This window comes from Astatotilapia calliptera, chromosome 16 (assembly GCF_964374335.1).
Source record: "Astatotilapia calliptera chromosome 16, fAstCal68.1, whole genome shotgun sequence".
Classification (NCBI taxonomy): Eukaryota; Metazoa; Chordata; class Actinopteri; order Cichliformes; family Cichlidae; genus Astatotilapia; species Astatotilapia calliptera.
Genome location: NC_137437.1, coordinates 27,553,512 through 27,573,920, shown reverse-complemented (window position 1 = coordinate 27,573,920; position 20,409 = coordinate 27,553,512). Strand labels below are relative to the sequence as shown.

Sequence of the window (20,409 nt, the reverse complement as noted above, 5' to 3'; positions counted from 1 at the left end):
TCATTTTAATTTCAAGGCAGATTTGTAGCCACAAAAGCTGAATTATACATTATAGGTTCACCCTGTTGCCTAGCGACAGCTTAACAATGGGCTAAATTGACCCATTTTTTTATTTTTATTTTTTGCATTTGTGTACCTATAACATCATAGAAAAGCACTGCATCATTTTAATTACATGATCAACGGCAACTGTATTGGTTTACTTAAATATCCAACTATTGGTTTACAGGTGTAAGGCTAATGTTCATATCATCCACAGACTGATCAGACTAACAAAAGATGGTGTTTATTTTCTGAAATCATCCGAATACAGTGTACCATTAAAGTTTGACTTAACTCTTAGAGTATAACCTGGAAATTCAATTTTAAACTTGAAGTTAACAGTCAAATGTTGTCCCCAGGCCAAGAGATTTCCTCCTTTGCAAATAAATCCAAAATGGGCATCCTAAGATTATTCCCTTCCAGCCTCAAGACACTGTAGCTTCAACCAAAATCCACAACCTGGACCGCCTGAGGTCACAATATTAATAGGTCAAATTCCTATTTCTCACTCATGTTTATTTCTTCTGTGATATAAAAAAAATTACTTATTTGTGTTGTCGTTTTTTCAATGCTACACTGGCTAGTTTTTTTTTCCTTTATGCTAACCTAAAATTAAGCTAACAAATAAGCTGGAAACAGTGTTTAAAGATGCCAAAATATCACACGACTGTTATTAGGATTTAAGGTGCTTATCATAATTATAAATGCTTTATAGACTATTCAGACCAATCAAAAACAAACCAAAAAAGAAGACATTGTTCATTACTGGACTCTCTTCGCAGCATGCTGTGAAAGTTTAAGTTATCTGTCAGAGTAACACCAAGTGGACTCAGGACATTCAGTGTCAAACTTTATATTAACCATCAAATGTTGCCCCCAGGGCAAGAGACTGCCTCCTCTGCAAATAAATCCAAAATGGCCATCCCAAGAAGATTTCCCCAAGCCTCCAGACGTTCATGCTTTAGATTAAAAAATGTGTAATTCCATAGCCATCTGGCTCGAGAAAGGAATTTAAGAGCTATGTGGATGCCAGCCTGATGCCACATCTTGGAATGGGCTATTGCTTTCCAAATTGCTCTGGGCTGTGTCCCTTTCCATGTATTTGTGCAATAGCATTAGCTTGTTTTCTGTCTGCCCTCTTTATAAAGTTTAAAAAGTAATCTTTTCTCAGAGCATGGCTGTTTCTGATAAGGAATCTAAACTAGGTCAAGGACTCAGAGTAAAGTCATTGAACAGTAATTAAAGCACCCGCTGATGCTACAGTTCAAAATGTCTCCACCATGAGCTTTGAGATAGAAATCCATTCAAGGATTTGGAAAGCTTTTGTTTCACTCTCCTCATGAGTAAAATTACTTCATTCTTTTTTTTTTGTCAGGGAAACTGAGTAATTAAGTGAGCAGAGTTATTATCGAGCCACTGGAGTGAATCGAGAATTCTGCCTGATCACCTACGTAATGTGATGCCCAGTCATTCAAAGGGGTGGCAGTAAGTTGAAAACAATTTGGGGGCTGGCTGATCAGCATATGAGAAATCCATTTTCCAGAAATGTACATTTTACATTGTGACATTGTGAAGGATCATCTTGGTACACAAATACAGTAAGTAGCAGTAAAAAACAGTCCCTTGTGATTTTAATTTCTATATTATCCTTATATCAGACTTCTATTGTTAGTAGGCCTACCATTAAAACATGTGTTGCACTACCAATAACTTAATGGTATTTTTTATTTACAGTACACTGAGCCAAATACACATGTATGTAAATTTACTGTATCCAAAAATGAAAAAGTAAAAAAATTGCACATACAATAAGTCTCCTTTTTAAAACCAGACTACTGCTAAGAAGTTCTGAAAGTCATGAAAAGAAAAAAAAAATAAACAGAAATATATGCAGATCTGGAGAACAATACACGAACTAATATTCCCACCAATGGGACCACCACTGCCTTGTGAAATACATAATCCCTTTCTGTAAGAAGATGATATTTGGCAGCCACCTCCATCTACTGTAACATTGTGCCTATGGTCTTTTTGCTTCTTTAGGAGAGCCACTGGCTGAGCATTTGAAGTTTTAATCTGGCGCTCCAGAGACTAAGGTCACCTTTCACTATCCCCCCCCTCTCTCTCTTTTATTTGCTCTTGCTTAGTTCTGGCAACCCTGCCATTTCACACACTATTAAAAGAAATCTGCTAATGCAAGGAATGAGGTCCTTGGCTTGTGGAATGGAAAATGATGGCATTTCTGAATTCTGTCTCTCTAAAAAAGACCCTGGGCGTCTTGTGCAGGGTTTATGACCCTAAGATTAGTCACTTTTTGGTGCTGGATGTACTGCCTTGGGCTATTTCTGCCAGAAACTGATTTTCATATTGATGTGCGACGTTGAACCCTCTCCAGTCCACATATTGGCTCATGCATCACCTGGACTGTGCAGCTGTCAAGCCTCAGTGATAGCAAGTGAAGCAGACAATTCCTCTGTTAATAAATAAACAAGTGAGGGTGCAAGTACGTATAATATTCCAGGCTCGAGGCATCCAACTACGCACCGCACATTTCATTAACATTAACATTGCATGATGTTCAATTTCAATTTGTCCTGATTTCCTGTTACAAAGCATAATTATGGCATGTTTATATATTACTTGTGTCAAGAATAATAATACCACCACATCTTGAGCCGCCTTCACTTTGTCATTGAGTATTGTAGTCTTCTCTCCTGAGCAAATTTGTTTTTATTGGGCTTTTCCTTTTAAGCAACAGAAATTGGAATGAAAAAAAAAAACCCCAAAAAGATACATGCAAATGGATAAAACTTCTTACCAGTCTTTACTTGCACTTATATATCTGTGTGGATATATAGCAACATGGCTAAAAGTAAGACCAGGTTACTAACACTGTATGCGATATACTTTATACTACTGGCCTTTTTACACTTGTCAAGGAAGAGAAAAAAAGAGCAGTTGGGGAATTACATGGAGCACAGCTTTGCATGCATTACACAGAGAAGACTAAGGAGAGATTATCCAGAGCCAGATGTGTCTCTCTCCAAGGAAAAAACACGCAGTCCGCTAAGAAGCAGCAATATCCTGCCGCTAGTAAGCGTCAAACAGCAGGGCGTTGACGGTCGGCTGTCTGGAGCATCGTGCCGGCTGTCTTTGAATTTGCAAGATTTCAGGTTTAGGAAGCAGTCGTCTTTTAATGTTGTCGACACATCCTCCATCATACTTTAGACAAGTGTTTTCCAAGTTGACTGATAGACGGTAATGCAGCATTAACTTCTGTTTGCTCACAGGCAAATGTCATCTGTTTATTTCTGAGAAAGAAAATGTGGGGTTCAAGTTTGTCTATGAGCAGAGCAGCTTTTTCCCAGCAAAAGAGACCGTCATGCAAAGAGTCCGGAGCATTGCAACACTGAAACCCTTAAACTAGATCTGTACACACTATATTACTTTGGGTTCCTAACATTGCCATGCCCACTTCCTCTGGTTTAATTGTAATAAATGTGTTTGATGTCTTCGATGAGCATTTCAGTGTTATGACATTCTGTAGTTCATGAGCTATGACTCCATAGCACAGAAACCAGCATGCTTCTCTAGGTGCAGAATTGTGTTTTATTGAACCAGGGCTTGTCAGCATTTTTGGTGAGCTGGTAAAATATAATTGTGTCATCCTTTATAAAGCAGTGTTGGGTTGACAGCACCCACAGAAGCTTCATTCCTCTGCTTTTTATTGGGGTGTGAAGAAGGGACATTCTCTTGGTGATGAATAACGTCTCTCTCGCATGAAGTCAAGGTAAAACACACTCACAGTGGTGGTGTGCTCCACTGGATGTACATGGATCATTTAAAATGAAATCAATTCAGCTGAAGAATTAGAGCTGGTTGCCGTAATGGTTTTTATCTGACACCCATCAATACCTCTATTGATTTGCAAGTAGGATCGAATCTTGTAAGGACTGAGTGAAAAAAAAATTAAAAATAGATACAAATTTGGCACAAAAATATCAAAGTACTATTGCAGCAAATGCACTTAAGTAAAGTGACATCCGTTAATGATTTTCTCTGTTCCCTAATGCTAAGTGTTTGAATGTTTAATATGCCAAAGTCAGAAATGTTTTAAATCTAAATCTCTTCATGTTTTTGTAACAACACTGAACTTGTGCATATATTCTCCAGTTGGTTCTCTGCTTATGTGTAATTCAGAAAAAATCTAATCACATTTTTCTATACAATTTAATCATTTCCTCTCTTAAAGAAACAAACATCAGATGACAAATATACCCCAGAACACCTGCACTACAATATATCAAGATCAGCGACCATCTTTATTGTGTTCAGGTTCTTACCGGGGCTATAAACACCTGTTTATGGATACAAAGAAACAACAGTTTCACATTTCTTTATAACTGATTTTGTCAGAAACACTATGAGGCCAAATAAGGACCAGAGGATCCTGTTCATAAGTTATTAAGGCAGGGAGGGGTCGCATCAGGGACTCCCGCTTTAAATAGAGCTCCAAAGTTTCCAACTTCATTTCCTATGCACAATCAAGCTCAGACCCAAGAGATGGAGGATATTTAAGGTCCGATGAATGGATGTGAGCCAGAAACGGCATTTAATAAAAGCAAAAGACGAGATACAAGTTGATTAATGCAATGAGGAATAATAAAGCCATAGCAGATCTGCGGGGAAATGTAAGGTCTTATTTTCTTTTTCTCTTGACAGGGATTAAGTACAAATATCCCTGCTACTGGTATTAACTTCTGGCAGGATTGCTCTGTTTCATGATCAGTTTTTACTCCAAGTCCTGTATCTCTTCACTAATACAGCTGCAAAAGAGGGAGAGAGAGAAAGACATCATCTTCAGTAATAACAGTAATAAAACATAGCTGATATCATCTACAGGGTTCAAACGATAAGGGTGTTGAAAGGCCTCTGTCGATACACTGAAGTCACTGATAGTTAGGATGGCAACATTCAGTATCTTTAATTTGGCATTTTCCAAGCCATGACTCAATGATTTCTCAGTGTTTCCTGCAGATTTCCTTTCTTATCCTTTGCAACAGCATCGCTAAACCTCTAAACATTACTTATTTATTTTCCATTGAATCCCAGACTAATTAAATTCTTGCAGGGTGAACAGCTCTTTCAGGCAGACTGACCCACATCACCAGTGTGGCTATAGAGCCCGGGATATATTAAAGTTAAACATATGAGTGTGCACAATCCATAGTTATAGTATTATGAACATTAAAAGTATGCAAATGTTTTTTTAAGATAAATAAAAAAATAGTTCTGCTCTAATCATGTCAGAGAAACCTAGTAGTTAATAAAAGCACAGCTTGCATATCAAACAAACCCTATTTGAGCAACAACTTCAAGAGAAAATCTCTTATTCTGCATTAGGTTTCCTTTTTAAAAAAAACTCTTCTTCCACTTCCCACACAATGACAAGCACAGCCCCAAACCCTGAACCTTGTGAGGGGCATTTAGTGGGGGTAAACGTCACAGAGTGTAATTAAAGAGGAGCTTGCCCTCAGGAACTCTCCCAGTTGACAAAGCGAGTAAGTGACAGTGTCTGTTTTTTATTTTTTTCCATCAAACCAGCAAATATTGACTTAAAAGAGCATGGCTTAGAGAAATATCAAGTTGTTTCACAAAATTGTTATCACTGTTTGTCAGACACATATAGAATTCTTCTAAAGTGGCCCGTTTTTCATTTCAACTTTTTTCCTCTCGACACAAGTTAAACGACTGTGCTAGAAAAAAGAAAGTCTAAACTAGTATGATTTATGAAATCATCAAATGTGTGTTATCTGTAATTGATCAAAAATATGAACAGAAGCGGTCAATTAGTGGCGTGTTTGTCCTGCTTTATCTGTCCCACTAATGGCACTTCTGGAATAAATATGGTGCCATATCTTATCTGTGGCAATTCTCCATATTCACACCCACAGGAACGGTCCTGTACATCAGGCTATAAGGCCTTGAATCGCTAGATTAATGAGACAGACAAAGGTAAACTTGATTAGAGTAGAGTCACCCCATTCCACCCTTTCTGATTTGTAGTTAATCGCCTTGGATTGATTTAAGCCTTTGATTCTATAAGATCACTTCTGCGCAGCAGAATTTGCACCGACTTGAAGAGAAGAGAAATTTTTCAGCAGGAATTTCCACCTTGTTTTCTATCGACTGCTAATTGACGTTAGATAAAATTCCAAACTAAGAAAAGTCCCGGGAATCATCAATCAAATAGCCATATTCTGCTGTACTCAGACCTATGGAGGACAGCTGCTATATAACAACGGCTGCTAAACAGGACTAATTCTCTAGAATGAAATATGCTGCAGAGGACGGCCATTTACAGGACCGGTATCAGAGCTATATTTCAAGGCCCAGCCGCAGCCTCTGCCCATTAAAGTGTGTGTGATGTATTTTAGGGCCGGTTTATGTCCTGCTCTTTTCTCAAAGAGGGCTACACACTGACATAATGGCTGATAGAAGATGCTTCTGGGCCAGCAGTGGCTCTCCATACAGAGTAAACCAGAGTAGAGGCTATATTATTAAAGAAGATAGACATCTGAAGAGTCAATTTGGCCAAACCGTGTGAATTCAGATTAGAGAAATACCAAAAATGTCATCGCTGCTTTCGTTTTTATTTGCCTTTACAAATAAATGCAAGCACTGGTATCATAAATGTGCATTTAGTGGCTGGGATTAGGTTTATCCCTACCAGCTTTAGTATTCTAGGATACACTAGCATCAGCAAGACTGTTGGAAACCATTTTACAGCAGAATAAAGGTACGCATATGGAAAACAATGCACATTACTTGACCTCCACAGTTGCTATATTTATGGGTTAACACTGCTTCTGTATGTGCACTATCAGCACCTATTACACGTGAAAACAAATGGTGTGAAGTTATGGTCAACAAAATAAGGTAATTTCTTTATACGCGTTAGGTGCAGTAGGTGTGACGATGGTATCTCCTAGTGAGCAAAAACAATGCTGTTTTTTAAAATCGTTTTTCTGTTTTACTCTGGTTTAGCTTTTAAATTTTACATGTGATACTTTTTAGCAGTGATATATTAAATTCATTAATTACAGGAGAATTAAAGCAGCTGTGAATGAAGCATATTCTCTGCCTAACAACACGTGCCAAAGACGTTTGCTGAGCCAAGAAAATAATTTTAAAAACAGCCCTACTAGTGGGTACAGCACATAATTTAAGGCATACCAGTAGTCACACTTTGAACACATGGCCTGTTTCCTCATTGCCCCTAAAGATTGAAGACACAACTTAGAAGTTCAGCTCTGATTGCCCGCCAGATGGCCATACCGGAGAGATCACTTTTCTGAGAAAGACTTTCACCTAGAGGCTTCCTCAATCATGTTAAAATTTTACTGCAGCATCTGACATCTGACCAGCGTGCTGCATGGCCAATATGGGAAGAAAGTAGTTATGGAACCCACAGCTTTCTCTGCATCGTCTGCATAATAAAAAGCCCGTGAGTTTCATAAGCAAATAGAAATCTGCATCACGCACCCTTCAAAGACGTGGCTTGTCATTATGGCATCAGCTAATAAGCAGGTGGCAGGAAGTAAATAAAAACAATATCCAGCTAATAATATGACAATACCCAGCTGTTCGGCACTTCTGAGTATAATCAATCACCTGGACAACAAGGTGATCTATAAAAATTTCATCACATTTATCTAGTGGAGAACTTCTACCCTGATAAGACACCAACTGCCACATGAAGTAAATAGTTCTTGAAGAACATTAGTGGCAAGCAGTGTATTGAGGTTGATTATCTCTGTGACTAATGCTCTGTCACTCTGTGGTATGAGAGGGCCCAGCGAGGACCCCCAGTAATGGAGCCTGAGCAGGTGCTGAAAGCCCATTGACATCAGGGGGGAGTGCACTGACAAGAATTTCTGATGAATTTCAATTACTGATCTATTAAAGCTAATGAGGTAAATGAACAGCCAGAATACATTTGCCAGATAGCTTGAGACAAGACCTCAGCCGTTCCACTGGATTTTGTGCGTATGTGGCCACAGCAGATGGCATAACGCCAGTGTAGAAATGAAATAACTGGGCGAGTGGGGGCTGAAAATGTAACAGTCAAATAACCACTGGTAGCTCGGGAATTAAATGCTTAATATTAAGCACACTGATATGGCTAATAAAAGTTTCCACCGTTTGCTGTCATGGCCTTACTGAATGTAGGGATAGCATGCCACCAAGTGGAGTTAGTACAACATAGCATAATGCAGGTTCACCTGCATTTTGAGAGTTGCAGCACCATCTGCAGGCTTTATTGTGAACAGCAGTTTATTTAAATAATAAAAAAAAAAAGATACCCTCTTTGAACTCATGTTTGAACTAGCTAATCATGTGACACCTCATGGATATCAGATTGTGCACAATGATAAATATTGATCAGCTAGTCACATCCTTAATCAGAGTTCAGCAAAGACCTGCCAGCTCAGCATAACTCAATATGTATGATCTATCAGTGATAATTAATGTTATAAAATAAATATTCTTTTTTTGTATTTAGTATCTTTTGGAATTTTTTTTAATCCCATTTGAAAATACATTGTGTCAACTAAGACTATACCAAAAGTTGTCTTCATTTTGCTAATAAATAAAGTGCTTTGTTATTTTTTTATACTGTAAGATAAAAATGAAAAAGGTTAAATCTGCTGCAAACCATAATGTCATATTAACACTGATTTAAAAAAAAATATTACGGAATAGCTGCCTAATTAGGCTACAGATGCTGCATATGTGAAACAACACTGGCATCCAATGTTTCTTTAGGTTTAAGATTCAACTGAGAACAAAACAACCTTGATGGCTGAAAAAAAAAATTGTAAATATAGAGCAATAACTGGAAAACTTTGTAAAGCCGGGTGATTATTTTCTGTGGCTCTATCACAAGAGCTGACATTTTCCACACATTAGAGCTGTTCTAACTGTAAAGATATAGATTATAGAGACTTTATCTTAAAAGGTCATACCGATACTAAACTTGCTTACAGATTCGAAAAAGGCCAACGTTTGATCAAAGCGACTTAGTAGCTAAACGTATGTGTCTTCTTGTACAGCCACAACTTTTACTCACTCGAGATAAACTGAACTATATTGATTTTATTCATTCTTTCTGACAAACTTACAGAATAAAGATCCAGCGGAATAGATGGACACTTCTCCACAGCATATATTTAAGCATGAACAAGAATGCAGCTCAGATCGCTGTTGAACAACACTTTGCCATCCTTCTCTGCGCTGCACTTTCTCCTTAGAAGATCTAACATGCCCGCTCTGATCTCTGGGGTGAAGGACTCGTGGAATTTGTCGCTTCCTGTCATGAAACTCAGCAGGCGTTCTCCATGGCAGCTGCCTGGATTGAAGCACTCGGTAATGTCGAAGGCGTTGGGAGCTGAATGCTCATCGTATTTCAGACCCAGGCTCTTCAGACAGGCAATGACCTCTGCTGATGAACGGTACTCTTTAATGACACCTACACACAGCTCCTTGCTGTAAGTCTTCCACAAGGTGTCCCATCCACTGTTGGCTGGATAGTGTGATATTGAAAATCACATACATTTCTGAATAAAAAAATACTTCAAACAAAAGTAGTCAAGAGAATTTACTCAAAATATAAAAGTAAAAAGTAGCTCCTTGAAGGCCAGCTATGTGCAAACCTAACAGAACTTCATTATAAATATAATAACTCAATATTATTAATGGAATATAAACTTTAATTCAACTTAAATTTAAACCTAAAGTAGCTGTTTTTAAGTTTCCCCTTCAAATGCATTAAATACAAAACAAAAATGCTCAGATATGGATTTTATATACAAAATATAACCCCAAGAGGGCACCATTGTTCCAGCGCAAAGAGAAAATTATGTTTGAAACAAGGCTCATCTCTGGTAAAAACAGGAGCATAAAACAAATATGTTCTCAAAAATGTATAGTATACTTTATTTACATTCACACAATCTGAATTTGACACCTTTAAACTGTTATACTGCGGACTAATTAATTAAGGATAATTAAAATCAAGTTCGGCTTACCTGCTTCGACGATGATCATAAGTCTGCCGTTAGCTTTTAGAAGGCTGTGGTAAAAGCTGATAGTTTCACAAAGGTTTTCCACATAATAGATCATCTGTACGGGGGAACATTATGGGGAGAACTTTCTAAAGCTTGAATGAATTAAGTGTTATCATTTACAATAAATCTGCCAGGACATTTCGTCAGAGGTTGCTTGACAATTTATCACACTAATTACACATTTATCTGTCAGAATACACTCTACTCCCACTGCGGTCCCCACTGAATTCAAGCAGCAGTGCAGGATTTAGTGAGGACCCAAATATATCTCATTGTTAACAGAGTCAGACAAGGATATTACACTTTACAATACTTATACTTTATAGTTTGCAGTAGATTTTAGCTCACCACAATCCCACCTTAGGCGAGAAGACAAGACACCATAGAGTGACAAAGCAAATTCTAGAATTCCCGCTATTCTTTTGCCATGAATCTGCAGAAGGAAAACTCGTAATACCTGAATCATGTGTATGAAATCAAATTTCTTCATCTCGCCCTTCGTTTTCACTTGCTTTACATAGTCCTCGCTGCTCATGATGTTCCAGCCAAATGGGATCTTCTGAAGACTGGCAGTCTTTGCTACCAAAGCTTTAAGATGAACAAAACCAAATAGCCATCAATAACATTGAGATCTATGCTTATGTATATGCGATACATCAAAACACTGATTACACTGAGATAAAACGCTGGCAGACATCATTTAAGAGAATGAACTACTTTAAGAACATATAAAGAAAAGTAAAAATAAATATGGGGAGATGCGATTGTAGTCTTCTTCGTTGGTGTACATGAGAAGACCACAAAACAAAGAACCAAAAAACAGCTGATGCATTCACATGAAAGTAACATCAGCAGACGTATCAGTAGTTTGGGGTTTGTTCCTATGCATAACAACAGAGCAGCCACCAGGCCCAGGCTCCTGCAGCAGCCACCAGGCCCAGGATCCTCCTGCAGCAGCCACCAGGCCCAGGCTCTTCCAGCAGCCACCAGGCCCAGGCTCTTCCAGCAGCCACCAGGCCCAGGATCCTCCAGCAGCCACCAGGCCCAGGATCCTCCAGCAGCCACCAGGCCCAGGATCCTCCAGCAGCCACTAGGCCCAGGATCCTACTGCTCCACCAGGCCCAGGATCCTCCAGCAGCCACTGGGCCCAGGATCCTCCAGCAGCCACCAGGCCCAGGCTCTTCCAGCAGCCACCAGGCCCAGGATCCTACTGCTCCACCAGGCCCAGGCTCTTCCAGCAGCCACCAGGCCCAGGATCCTCCAGCAGCCACCAGGCCCAGGCTCTTCCAGCAGCCACTAGGCCCAGGATCCTACTGCTCCACCAGGCCCAGGATCCTCCAGCAGCCACTGGGCCCAGGATCCTCTAGCAAGGCACCAACAAGTAAATCAACAGTGACAAGACGGTGAACGGAGCGAGCAAGACAACAAGCTCAATGGGGCCTAAGAGAACACCGAACGCTGATGAAATTGAGGACATCAAAAAGTCATTGGACTTTCTAACTGAGGAAACATCGGCTATCAAGCTACAACAGAAATATATCCTAGACTTAGTCGAGGAAATAAGGTCGCTACGTAACCAGAATGCAGAGAAGGAGAAACGGATCGTCTATCTGGAGAGCAGGGTCGCGGACCTGGAGCAATATACCAGAATGAACGACGTGATCATCACAGGGCTGTACATAAAACCCCGGTCATATGCTCGGGCTGTGACTGCTGGGAGTAAAGAGGAGCAAGGAGATCTGGATGGGAGCTCTGCGGAGCAACAAGTAGCTGGTTTCTTGCAGTCGAAAGGGATCGACCTGGACTGTAATAACATCGAGGCATGCCACCCCTTGCCCAGGAGAAATGCTAGTGATAAACCAGCTATCATCATAAGATTTGTAAACAGGAAACACAAGAATGCACTGCTGAAGCAGGGGAGGAAACTAAAAGGATCGAACGTCTACATGAATGACCATCTAACCAAATCCAATGCTGACATAGCGAAGAAAGCACGATACCTAAAGAAACTGGGTAAAATTCAGAACACCTGGACTGCAAACTGTAAAATATTTATAAAGCTCAACGGTACACCGGAGGAAGCCAAGGTGCTGGTCATCAAATGCATCCAGGATCTGGAAAAATATTAACAGGTCACTTGACTACAAAGGCAAGGAGCGGGACAAACAATCTACAGTCATCAAAGCAGGTAATAGAAGACAACAACGGAAGCTAAAGCGTAACGTATTCAAGGATGAAACAATCAATTAATTCATTATCTGGGAATTATACATTGCTACCACAAAGGATTGCTAATCAGGAGATAAATTCACCAGTAAACACGGAATACAAAACACACTTCACAGAGCAGGACATTGATCCAGAACTGAACTTTTTTAACATCAAAAATACCTGCTACTATCATACTGAAGAACAATTCAACAAAACTGTCAAGGTCGACGGCAAAATATCTATAATCCACTTTAATAGTAGAAGTTTATATGCAAATTTTCACAAAATAAGGGAATATTTAAGAAAATTTACACATCCATTCAGTGTGATTGCAGTATCTGAAACATGGATTAATAAACAGAAAGGAGAGGACTTTGTAATAGATGGATATGAATTAAATCTTACAAATAGAAAGAATAAGAATGGCGGTGGTGTGGCCTTGTTTGTGGATAAAAATTTAAAATACAAGATGGTAGAAAAAATGACGGTGGCGGTAGATAATATATTAGAGTGTAACAATAGAAATTAGTATGGGAAAAGAGAAAAATGTCATTGTAAGCTGTATATATAGAACACCAGGTTCTAATATTGAAATTTTTAAGGAGTGGGTAGATAAAACATTCATTAGGACAAATCAAAAAGTCATGTTCATTTGTGGGGATTTTAACATAGATCTACTAAATCCAAACAAGCAGAGAGCGACAGAGGAATTTATTAATACAATGTATAGCTTGGGACTTTTTCCAGTGATCACTAAGCCCAGCAGGATTAAAGCACAGTCGGCAACCCTAATAGACAATATATTTACTAATGAAATAGAAAATAGAACCATAAGTGGTCTCCTAATTAATGACATCAGTGATCATCTACCTGTTTTTATAGTGTATAACAGCAATTACAGGAAGGTTAAACAGCAAAACACAATAAAATACAAACGAGTGAGAACAGAAGAGTCAATAAACGCATTCAAAAGTGATTTACTCAAGCAAGAATGGGAGATGCTGTATAAGGAAAAAAATATTGATAAAGCTTATGAGATTTTTTTAGGAAAATTTAAACTGTTATATAATAGTCATTGCCCAGTAAAGAAATATAGTAAAAAACAAAAATATGCAGAGTGCCCATGGATTACAAAAGGATTGCAAAATGCATGTAAGAAGAAAAATACCTTATACAGAGAATTTATAATGAACAGAAGCACAGAAGCTGAAAATAAATACAAGAAATATAAAAATAAATTAACGAGTATTTTAAGGTCATGTAAAAAGGAATACTATGAAAAATTACTGATTATGAATAAAAATAATATTAAAGGGATCTGGAAAACATTAAATACCATCATCAAAAAGGGCTCGGGGCAGGCAGACTATCCTTCGTATTTCGCAAATAATGATAGAAATATTACTAATATGAGAGATGTGGTAAATGAGTTCAATAAATTCTTTGTAAGTGTTGGGCCAGACTTGGCTGAAACAATTCCTGATATAACAGATTCTGTAGAGAAAGAAACTAGACTCATTGACCGCAATCCTCATTCAATGTTCTTAACGGTGGTGGAAGAAATGGAAATCATTGATATTGTTGGGAAATCACAAACAAAAAACTCTACAGACTCTGACGACATTGATATGGAAATCGTTAAGAGAGTGATAGAGGGCATTTCCAAACCCTTAACACACATTTGCAATTTGTCCTTACAAACTGGTACATTCCCAAAACAAATGAAAACAGCTAAAGTAACACCACTGTTTAAAAATGGTGACAGACACCAATTCACAAATTATAGGCCTGTCTCTCTACTTTCTCAATTTTCAAAAATACTGGAAAAAGTCTTTAGTAATAGACTTGACAAATTTATAGATAAACACAAAATAATAACGGATAGTCAGTATGGTTTCAGATCAAATAGATCAACATCATTGGCATTAATGGAACTGATCGAAAATATCACCAACAATATAGATAAAAGACAATGTATAGTTAGTGTATTCATTGACCTAAAAAAAGCTTTTGACACAATTAATCATGACATATTACTTGATAAACTGGAGTACTACGGCATTAGAGGAGTGGTGTTAGAATGGGTAAAGAGTTATTTGAGAGACAGGCAGCAATTTGTGAAAATTGGGGAATATCAATCAGAGTGTATGGACATTGTTTGTGGAGTTCCGCAGGGGTCAGTATTGGGACCAAAGCTGTTTATCCTCTATATCAATGATATATGCAGAACATCAGATATACTACAGTTTATTCTATTTGCAGATGATACAAATATTTTTTGTGCTGGAGAGAACTTACAGCAGCTTTTGGAAATTGTCACACAAGAAATGATTAAACTGAAAACATGGTTTGATAGAAATAAGCTATCATTAAATTTGGAAAAAACTACATTTATGTTATTCGGAAATTGTAAAAAAGATGCAGGAGCAAAATTATTAGTAAACAATGTTGAAATAGAGCAAGTTTCGGATACAAAATTTCTGGTTGTGATAATAGATAACAAAATCTGCTGGAAACCTCACATAAAGCATATACAAGCCAAACTGTCAAGAAGCATCTCCGTACTAAGTAAAGTTAAATATTTTTTGCCTTCCAAATCACTCCGGGTACTTTATTGTTCACTTATATTGCCATATTTGGAATACTGTGTGGAAATTTGGGGAAACACATATAAAACTGCACTTCAACCAATATGTAAAATTTAAAAAAAAGCAATCAGGATGATTAATAAAGCAGGATTTAGAGACCATACTAACATCATGTTTTTGAAATTAAAAATACTGAAGTTTATGGATCTTATAAAATATAAAACTGCAAAAATTATGTACAAGGCCAGATACAATATGTTACCAGGAAATATACAGAGGATGTTCTATGACAGAGAAGGAGACTATGAATTGAGGGGGAAATTGAATCTAAGGATTCTTAAAGCACGGTTAAAACCTTTTGTGTCACTATTTATGGGGTAAAACTGTGGAATAGTTTTACTATAGATCTACAGCAATGCTCAGGAATTAGTAAGTTCATGAAAATACTTCGAAAACTGATTTTGGAAGAATATGATACCGATAAAGATGATCACCCATTGTATGTATAAAAATATCAAATTATATCCAAATTATATCAATCACGGTAGCCAAGTTTATATAGGTTCTCCTCGTGTATCGTGTGGAGTATGTGATGATGGGAATTAGGTGAATTATGTGGGATCAATAAGATGTTGAGCAGGGGTAGGAATTAATAAGTATGTTCATACTTCTTCCTACTCCTTTTCAGACCAAACATTGTTACATTATGTCAGACGATTTTGTTTTATTTCATTATATATTTTTTGTTTATCTGAACACATACGTGTGTGTGTGTATATCTACATATATATTCGTATCTGTAAATGAAAATATATGTAGTGTGTATATATTGTTTTTTGTTTTATATGTCTGAAACAAATAAAGATACAATACAATACAATACAATACAAGTGAAACAAATGATTTCAGATGACGATGTATACACGTTTTACACAATTTTCAGGTACTGCAACACAAATGAGTGCATGATGAATTTTAACAACACACAAAGTAACTACTTCTTTTGGCATTTTGAGAAAGCTCTAAATGTCAGCTGATAATGTTAGTACTTTCACTACTGGCACTAATACATCGGCTTTTCAGAAAGGTAAAGAAGAGCCTGAAGAGGAAACCCATCTGAAAATAGAGTAAAAATATTTCAACATGTGGTGTGAATGTGAATGGTTAATACCTTTGAAGTTGTCTGAGAGTTCAGAGCTGCCCTCCACAATGTCAGCAGTAATAGGAACAGCAGGGAATACAGACTGCAGCAGTGTGAGGATCTGAGCATCCACCTCACCTGGGGAAAAAAAAAAAAAATCAGGAAGTAAGAAGATTTTGAACACCTGTGGCTCCACATAACGCTTTAAAATGAAAATGCTCCAAAACATATAGTATAGAACACTTTAAAAAAACCCTGAAATTTATTTAGAAAAGTCAAAAATATATATAACGCAGATGTGTGTAATACTTCTTATCATTCTGATCAACAGAATCATTAACAGTTTGTTGTTTGATGTCATTGTGCAATAACCGCAGTGATCTATGACCTATATTGATCATATGTGGAGCCAAGTGCAATCTGCAATAGCTTTGACAGTGACTTTAATGTATTAATGCCCCCACAGACACTGTTATTATGAATTCTCTTTGTTGCACGCCTTTGAAGGGCATGGTAATCAGTTTAATTGGAGCTTTTTAACAGCGATTCTCAAACTTTTTCTGGCATGTCTCACTTCAGAAACCAAAAAAAAAAAAAAAAGTATCCAGGATTACATTTTAGTGAAATAAAGGTCAGCATGACAACATCAGAAAACTCTTTTCTTCAAAAAACCCTGTTCGTTCAGCTGCTCCACTTTAATCTGTGGGGACTGCCACAGAGAACCACTGGTTTAAAACAAGTAAATATGTGATGGTCTTGAGTCTTTGACCCGTTTTTGAGTTTGTTATTTTGTTTTTGCAGAATATTAAGATGCTGATATTCAGTTTAGAGTGCCTCTGAGTTTTGTTAAGTTCTAGTTCCTAGCCCTTGTTTAATCATTTAGATCCCTCTCATGGCCAGTCTCTCAGTCTTGCTTCTGTGTCTTCTCCAACGTCTCCTGTGTAAGTTATTTGTGCCTCCTTGTGTAGTCCATCATGTCTGGTTATGCATGTTAAGTTCTCTCGCTCCCCCTGTTGCCTGCGTTTAGTCAGTCTGTGTCTCAGTGTGTGTTTCTCATAATTCTTTTGTTAGCCTCCTGTGCTGTGTGCGTTATGTTCAGTTTTGCTTCCTTGTCTCATTAGTTAGATTACTTTCAGCTGTGTTCCCACCTGTGTTCTGTTCCCTCATTTCCCCTTGTGTGCATTTATGTCTGCATCTCCCTCATACTCTGGCTGTTTGTTAGTTTCCCCCAGTTTGGTTTCATGTCCTCTGTATTTCCAGTAATAAAGCTTAAAGAGTTTTGAGTTCAGTCCTGTTTGTGAGCCTGCATTTTGGGCAGTGTTCCTGCCCACTTCACACTGCCACATGACAAAATAAGCCAGAACTACCACAGCACACATATACAATGGTCAGTAATGCTACTACAATTAATATTACACTTATTGTTATATTTGATCACATACCTCCACCACTTCCAACACCAAGAACGCTCAGGCTGCTTTTACCCTCTCCAATCCTGCATCAAAAATAAGAACGTTAATAAACCGTTAAAGAAAGTGTACAGTATGTGTGTCACAAGATGTATGCTGGAAAATTACGGTCTTACAAAATTGCACTATGGAGCCTCTGTGTTATAGCTGTCTAATTTATTATGGCTGGTGCTAGGCTGGATCATTGAATAGATGGGTTGGCAGCTCAGTGGGTTGTACACAGCTCAGCTGCTTGCTTAATTTTTAAAACAGCTTCACTCCTGAATGGTGGTCTAAAAAGAGCATCTAAGAAGTGACTGTTTGAAAGCATGGATGTTTTCTTTTGTGAAAAAACTAATTACAGAGCTCAAAGCAAGAGCATTATGACAGCTGCTTTTCAAAACGATCAGCCCAAACCTCTAAACGATCACAAAATCTAAAAGGAAAATATGAAAACGTAAAAGCTGAAAGCCATACATCTTTTGTTATTAAGCATTTCACCTCTACTTACAATATGGAATTTAATCTATTGCAAACTATCAGACTACAGAATATCTCAAAGCATTTTTCATTTAATAAATAAGTTGGTGAGGTACATTTAGTTAAGTAAACAGTAGATGTTTGTGCTATCAAGTGAATAAAGACAAGTGTAAAGGATAAACTGCAAGTGTACTGTTGAATTCTTTCAGGGGGTTTATTAAAAAAATGACCAGTCTTGCTGAGCACAAGTTAACATTATTTCAATAGACAAATTGTGGATATTCAGGAGATCATGGTGAAAAGAAACTTTTTATAAGAGGGCTGTGCGGCAGTGAAAGAGACAAGAAACCCTTCTTCTAGTCTTCCCATCTGTTTTAAATAGCTGTGTGACAAATACGGATAAAAATGTAATAACCAATCACAGCATAGCATCATCCATCAGGCTGATCCAATTTAGCACCAAATGGGTTGTTTTGACATAGTAGGGACAATCTGAAAGAAATTGAGTTTTTGAATGAAAATTCAGATTGTGTGCGTGCACTGCAGCTTGCATGAAATTGTAGGCAATTTCTTCTGCCTTTAAAAAGACATTTTGAAGTTATCTGCACAGACCCTGGTGGGCTAAATTACCCCATTCCCTAAAACAGCACGTAACATAAGGAAGGCAACAATTTAAGCCTGGCTAACTAAATGGTTAAATGCTCAAACGACTTTCCATAAACTAGCAGAGACCATACTGTGGTGGAACTTCAGGCGGTATAAAGCATCTACTGTTGACAAGTGGAGGACACAGATGCAACTTACGTCAAAGTTTTCACATTCCAACCCTTGAGTACAGTCATTACTGTAGTGCTGCATGAGCAGTCTGTCCCCTACTCTTAGCTTGGAATATGGGTTATTACTTCAAGCATTTCATTTCCTGCTGTACCTTTTAAATTCTCTTGCTAGGAGATTGTTAACACACTGCACAATGGCCTTGTGCTCTCCTGAGTGTTCCAGATAGAACTGGAAAATGTGGACATTGTCACCCTCATAACAAGTGTGCTGTGCTTCTGCAGCCATGACTGATTCCTGCAATGCACAGAAATCAAAAACAACAACATAATCAAGTTGCTCACCACACTTTAATTATATAGTTACATCATAAGAATAAAAAAAAAATACCTTAAATAGCTGTAGCCTCTGTGGAAATCGAGTTCTTCCCCTTCTTTTGAGTTGCACACTTTACATTCCCTCCCACAAAGTGGGCTGGCTTCAAAGTAGTCTCTCTAAAGCACAAATAGTGGGCGTCCTGAACTGTTGGACTGGTTGTGGCGAATGAGGGCAGAGACCCAACTGCTCTCCCCCTTCTTTTAAGTTGTGGTGTTTCTCTTCTCTTCCACAAATGGGCTGGGCTTCAACATTTTCTCTGTAGAACAGAAATAGTGGGCTTTCCTCAACCTGTTCAATTGGCCTCACCTGCCCTTAACACTAACCAAACATATGCAAAGCATGCACCACTTTAGATGGTCTAAGATTCTGGTCCTAGATTTAGAACTGAAGAAGCTTCTTGAATGAGGGTTGCAGCATCTTGAAGCAACTTAAAGAAGTCCAGATGCTTTTCTTTCTAAGCTCTTTAGACTACGGTGACCTGGATGACTGAGAACCTTCACAGACACTGCTTTAGATGATTTCATACATTACATGTCATGGTTACATGGTTGTGTTTGCAGATCAGTAAGTAAAGTTGTCCTCAAGATGGTGCCAAAAGTTCAGCTATATCGTAGTGTCTGCAGAACATCTGCTGCCACAGCATACATCATCTTTACCATTTTATAAATATTAACAGCACAAGCTGTTGAGCTGAAAAGACATTCTGGAGCATAAATATATTTAAGCTGCAAAAGGTTGTAACAGTTATTGTAAACAATCCCCAAATCAGTCACAACGCCATGATTACGATGAATCTACTCATCTAGGAAAACAATTTATTTTTAATGTATAAACCATCTTAATTTCAAAATGCTATTGTGACAGCTTCATCTTAGAATCAGTTGTATAAGTAACTTACTTCAGCTTTATACACGTCCAGTATAAGCAGCGACTTTAATTCATCTACTTCTCACATTAAAATAAATATCATCTTCAAGTTTTTCTGTATAACAAACAACTTACAACCTTTCAGCTTATCTAAAATAGATCAGCCTTTATGGAAAACTGAACTGCTTAATGTTCTGTTTACTTTTAGATTTTGATTAATACATGTTCCAATGAAAACAACATAATGGGGTTGGCAGTGGAGCACCGAAGCCTGCCAAATACAGCTCATTAAAAATGATACGACGGTGAAATCTAAAGCTAATGTCCGAAGCAGTTTACGACTTATTTGT

The 20,409-nt window shown here is 37.9% G+C and overlaps 1 protein-coding gene across 1 annotated transcript; it reads right to left on the bottom strand.

The window, feature by feature from the left end:
• Nucleotides 1-4,345: 4,345 nt before the first annotated feature.
• Nucleotides 4,346-19,365, bottom strand: LOC113007637 (histamine N-methyltransferase-like). Its single transcript, XM_026144364.2, has 8 exons — nt 19,205-19,365; nt 18,969-19,111; nt 17,555-17,607; nt 16,143-16,250; nt 10,630-10,760; nt 10,134-10,227; nt 9,228-9,628; nt 4,346-4,868 (listed from the first exon to the last, which is right to left on the bottom strand). Exons 2-7 carry the CDS (start codon nt 19,100-19,102, stop codon nt 9,276-9,278), a joined length of 873 nt encoding a protein of 290 aa, XP_026000149.2. The 5' UTR covers nt 19,103-19,111; nt 19,205-19,365; the 3' UTR covers nt 4,346-4,868; nt 9,228-9,275.
• Nucleotides 19,366-20,409: the final 1,044 nt, after the last annotated feature.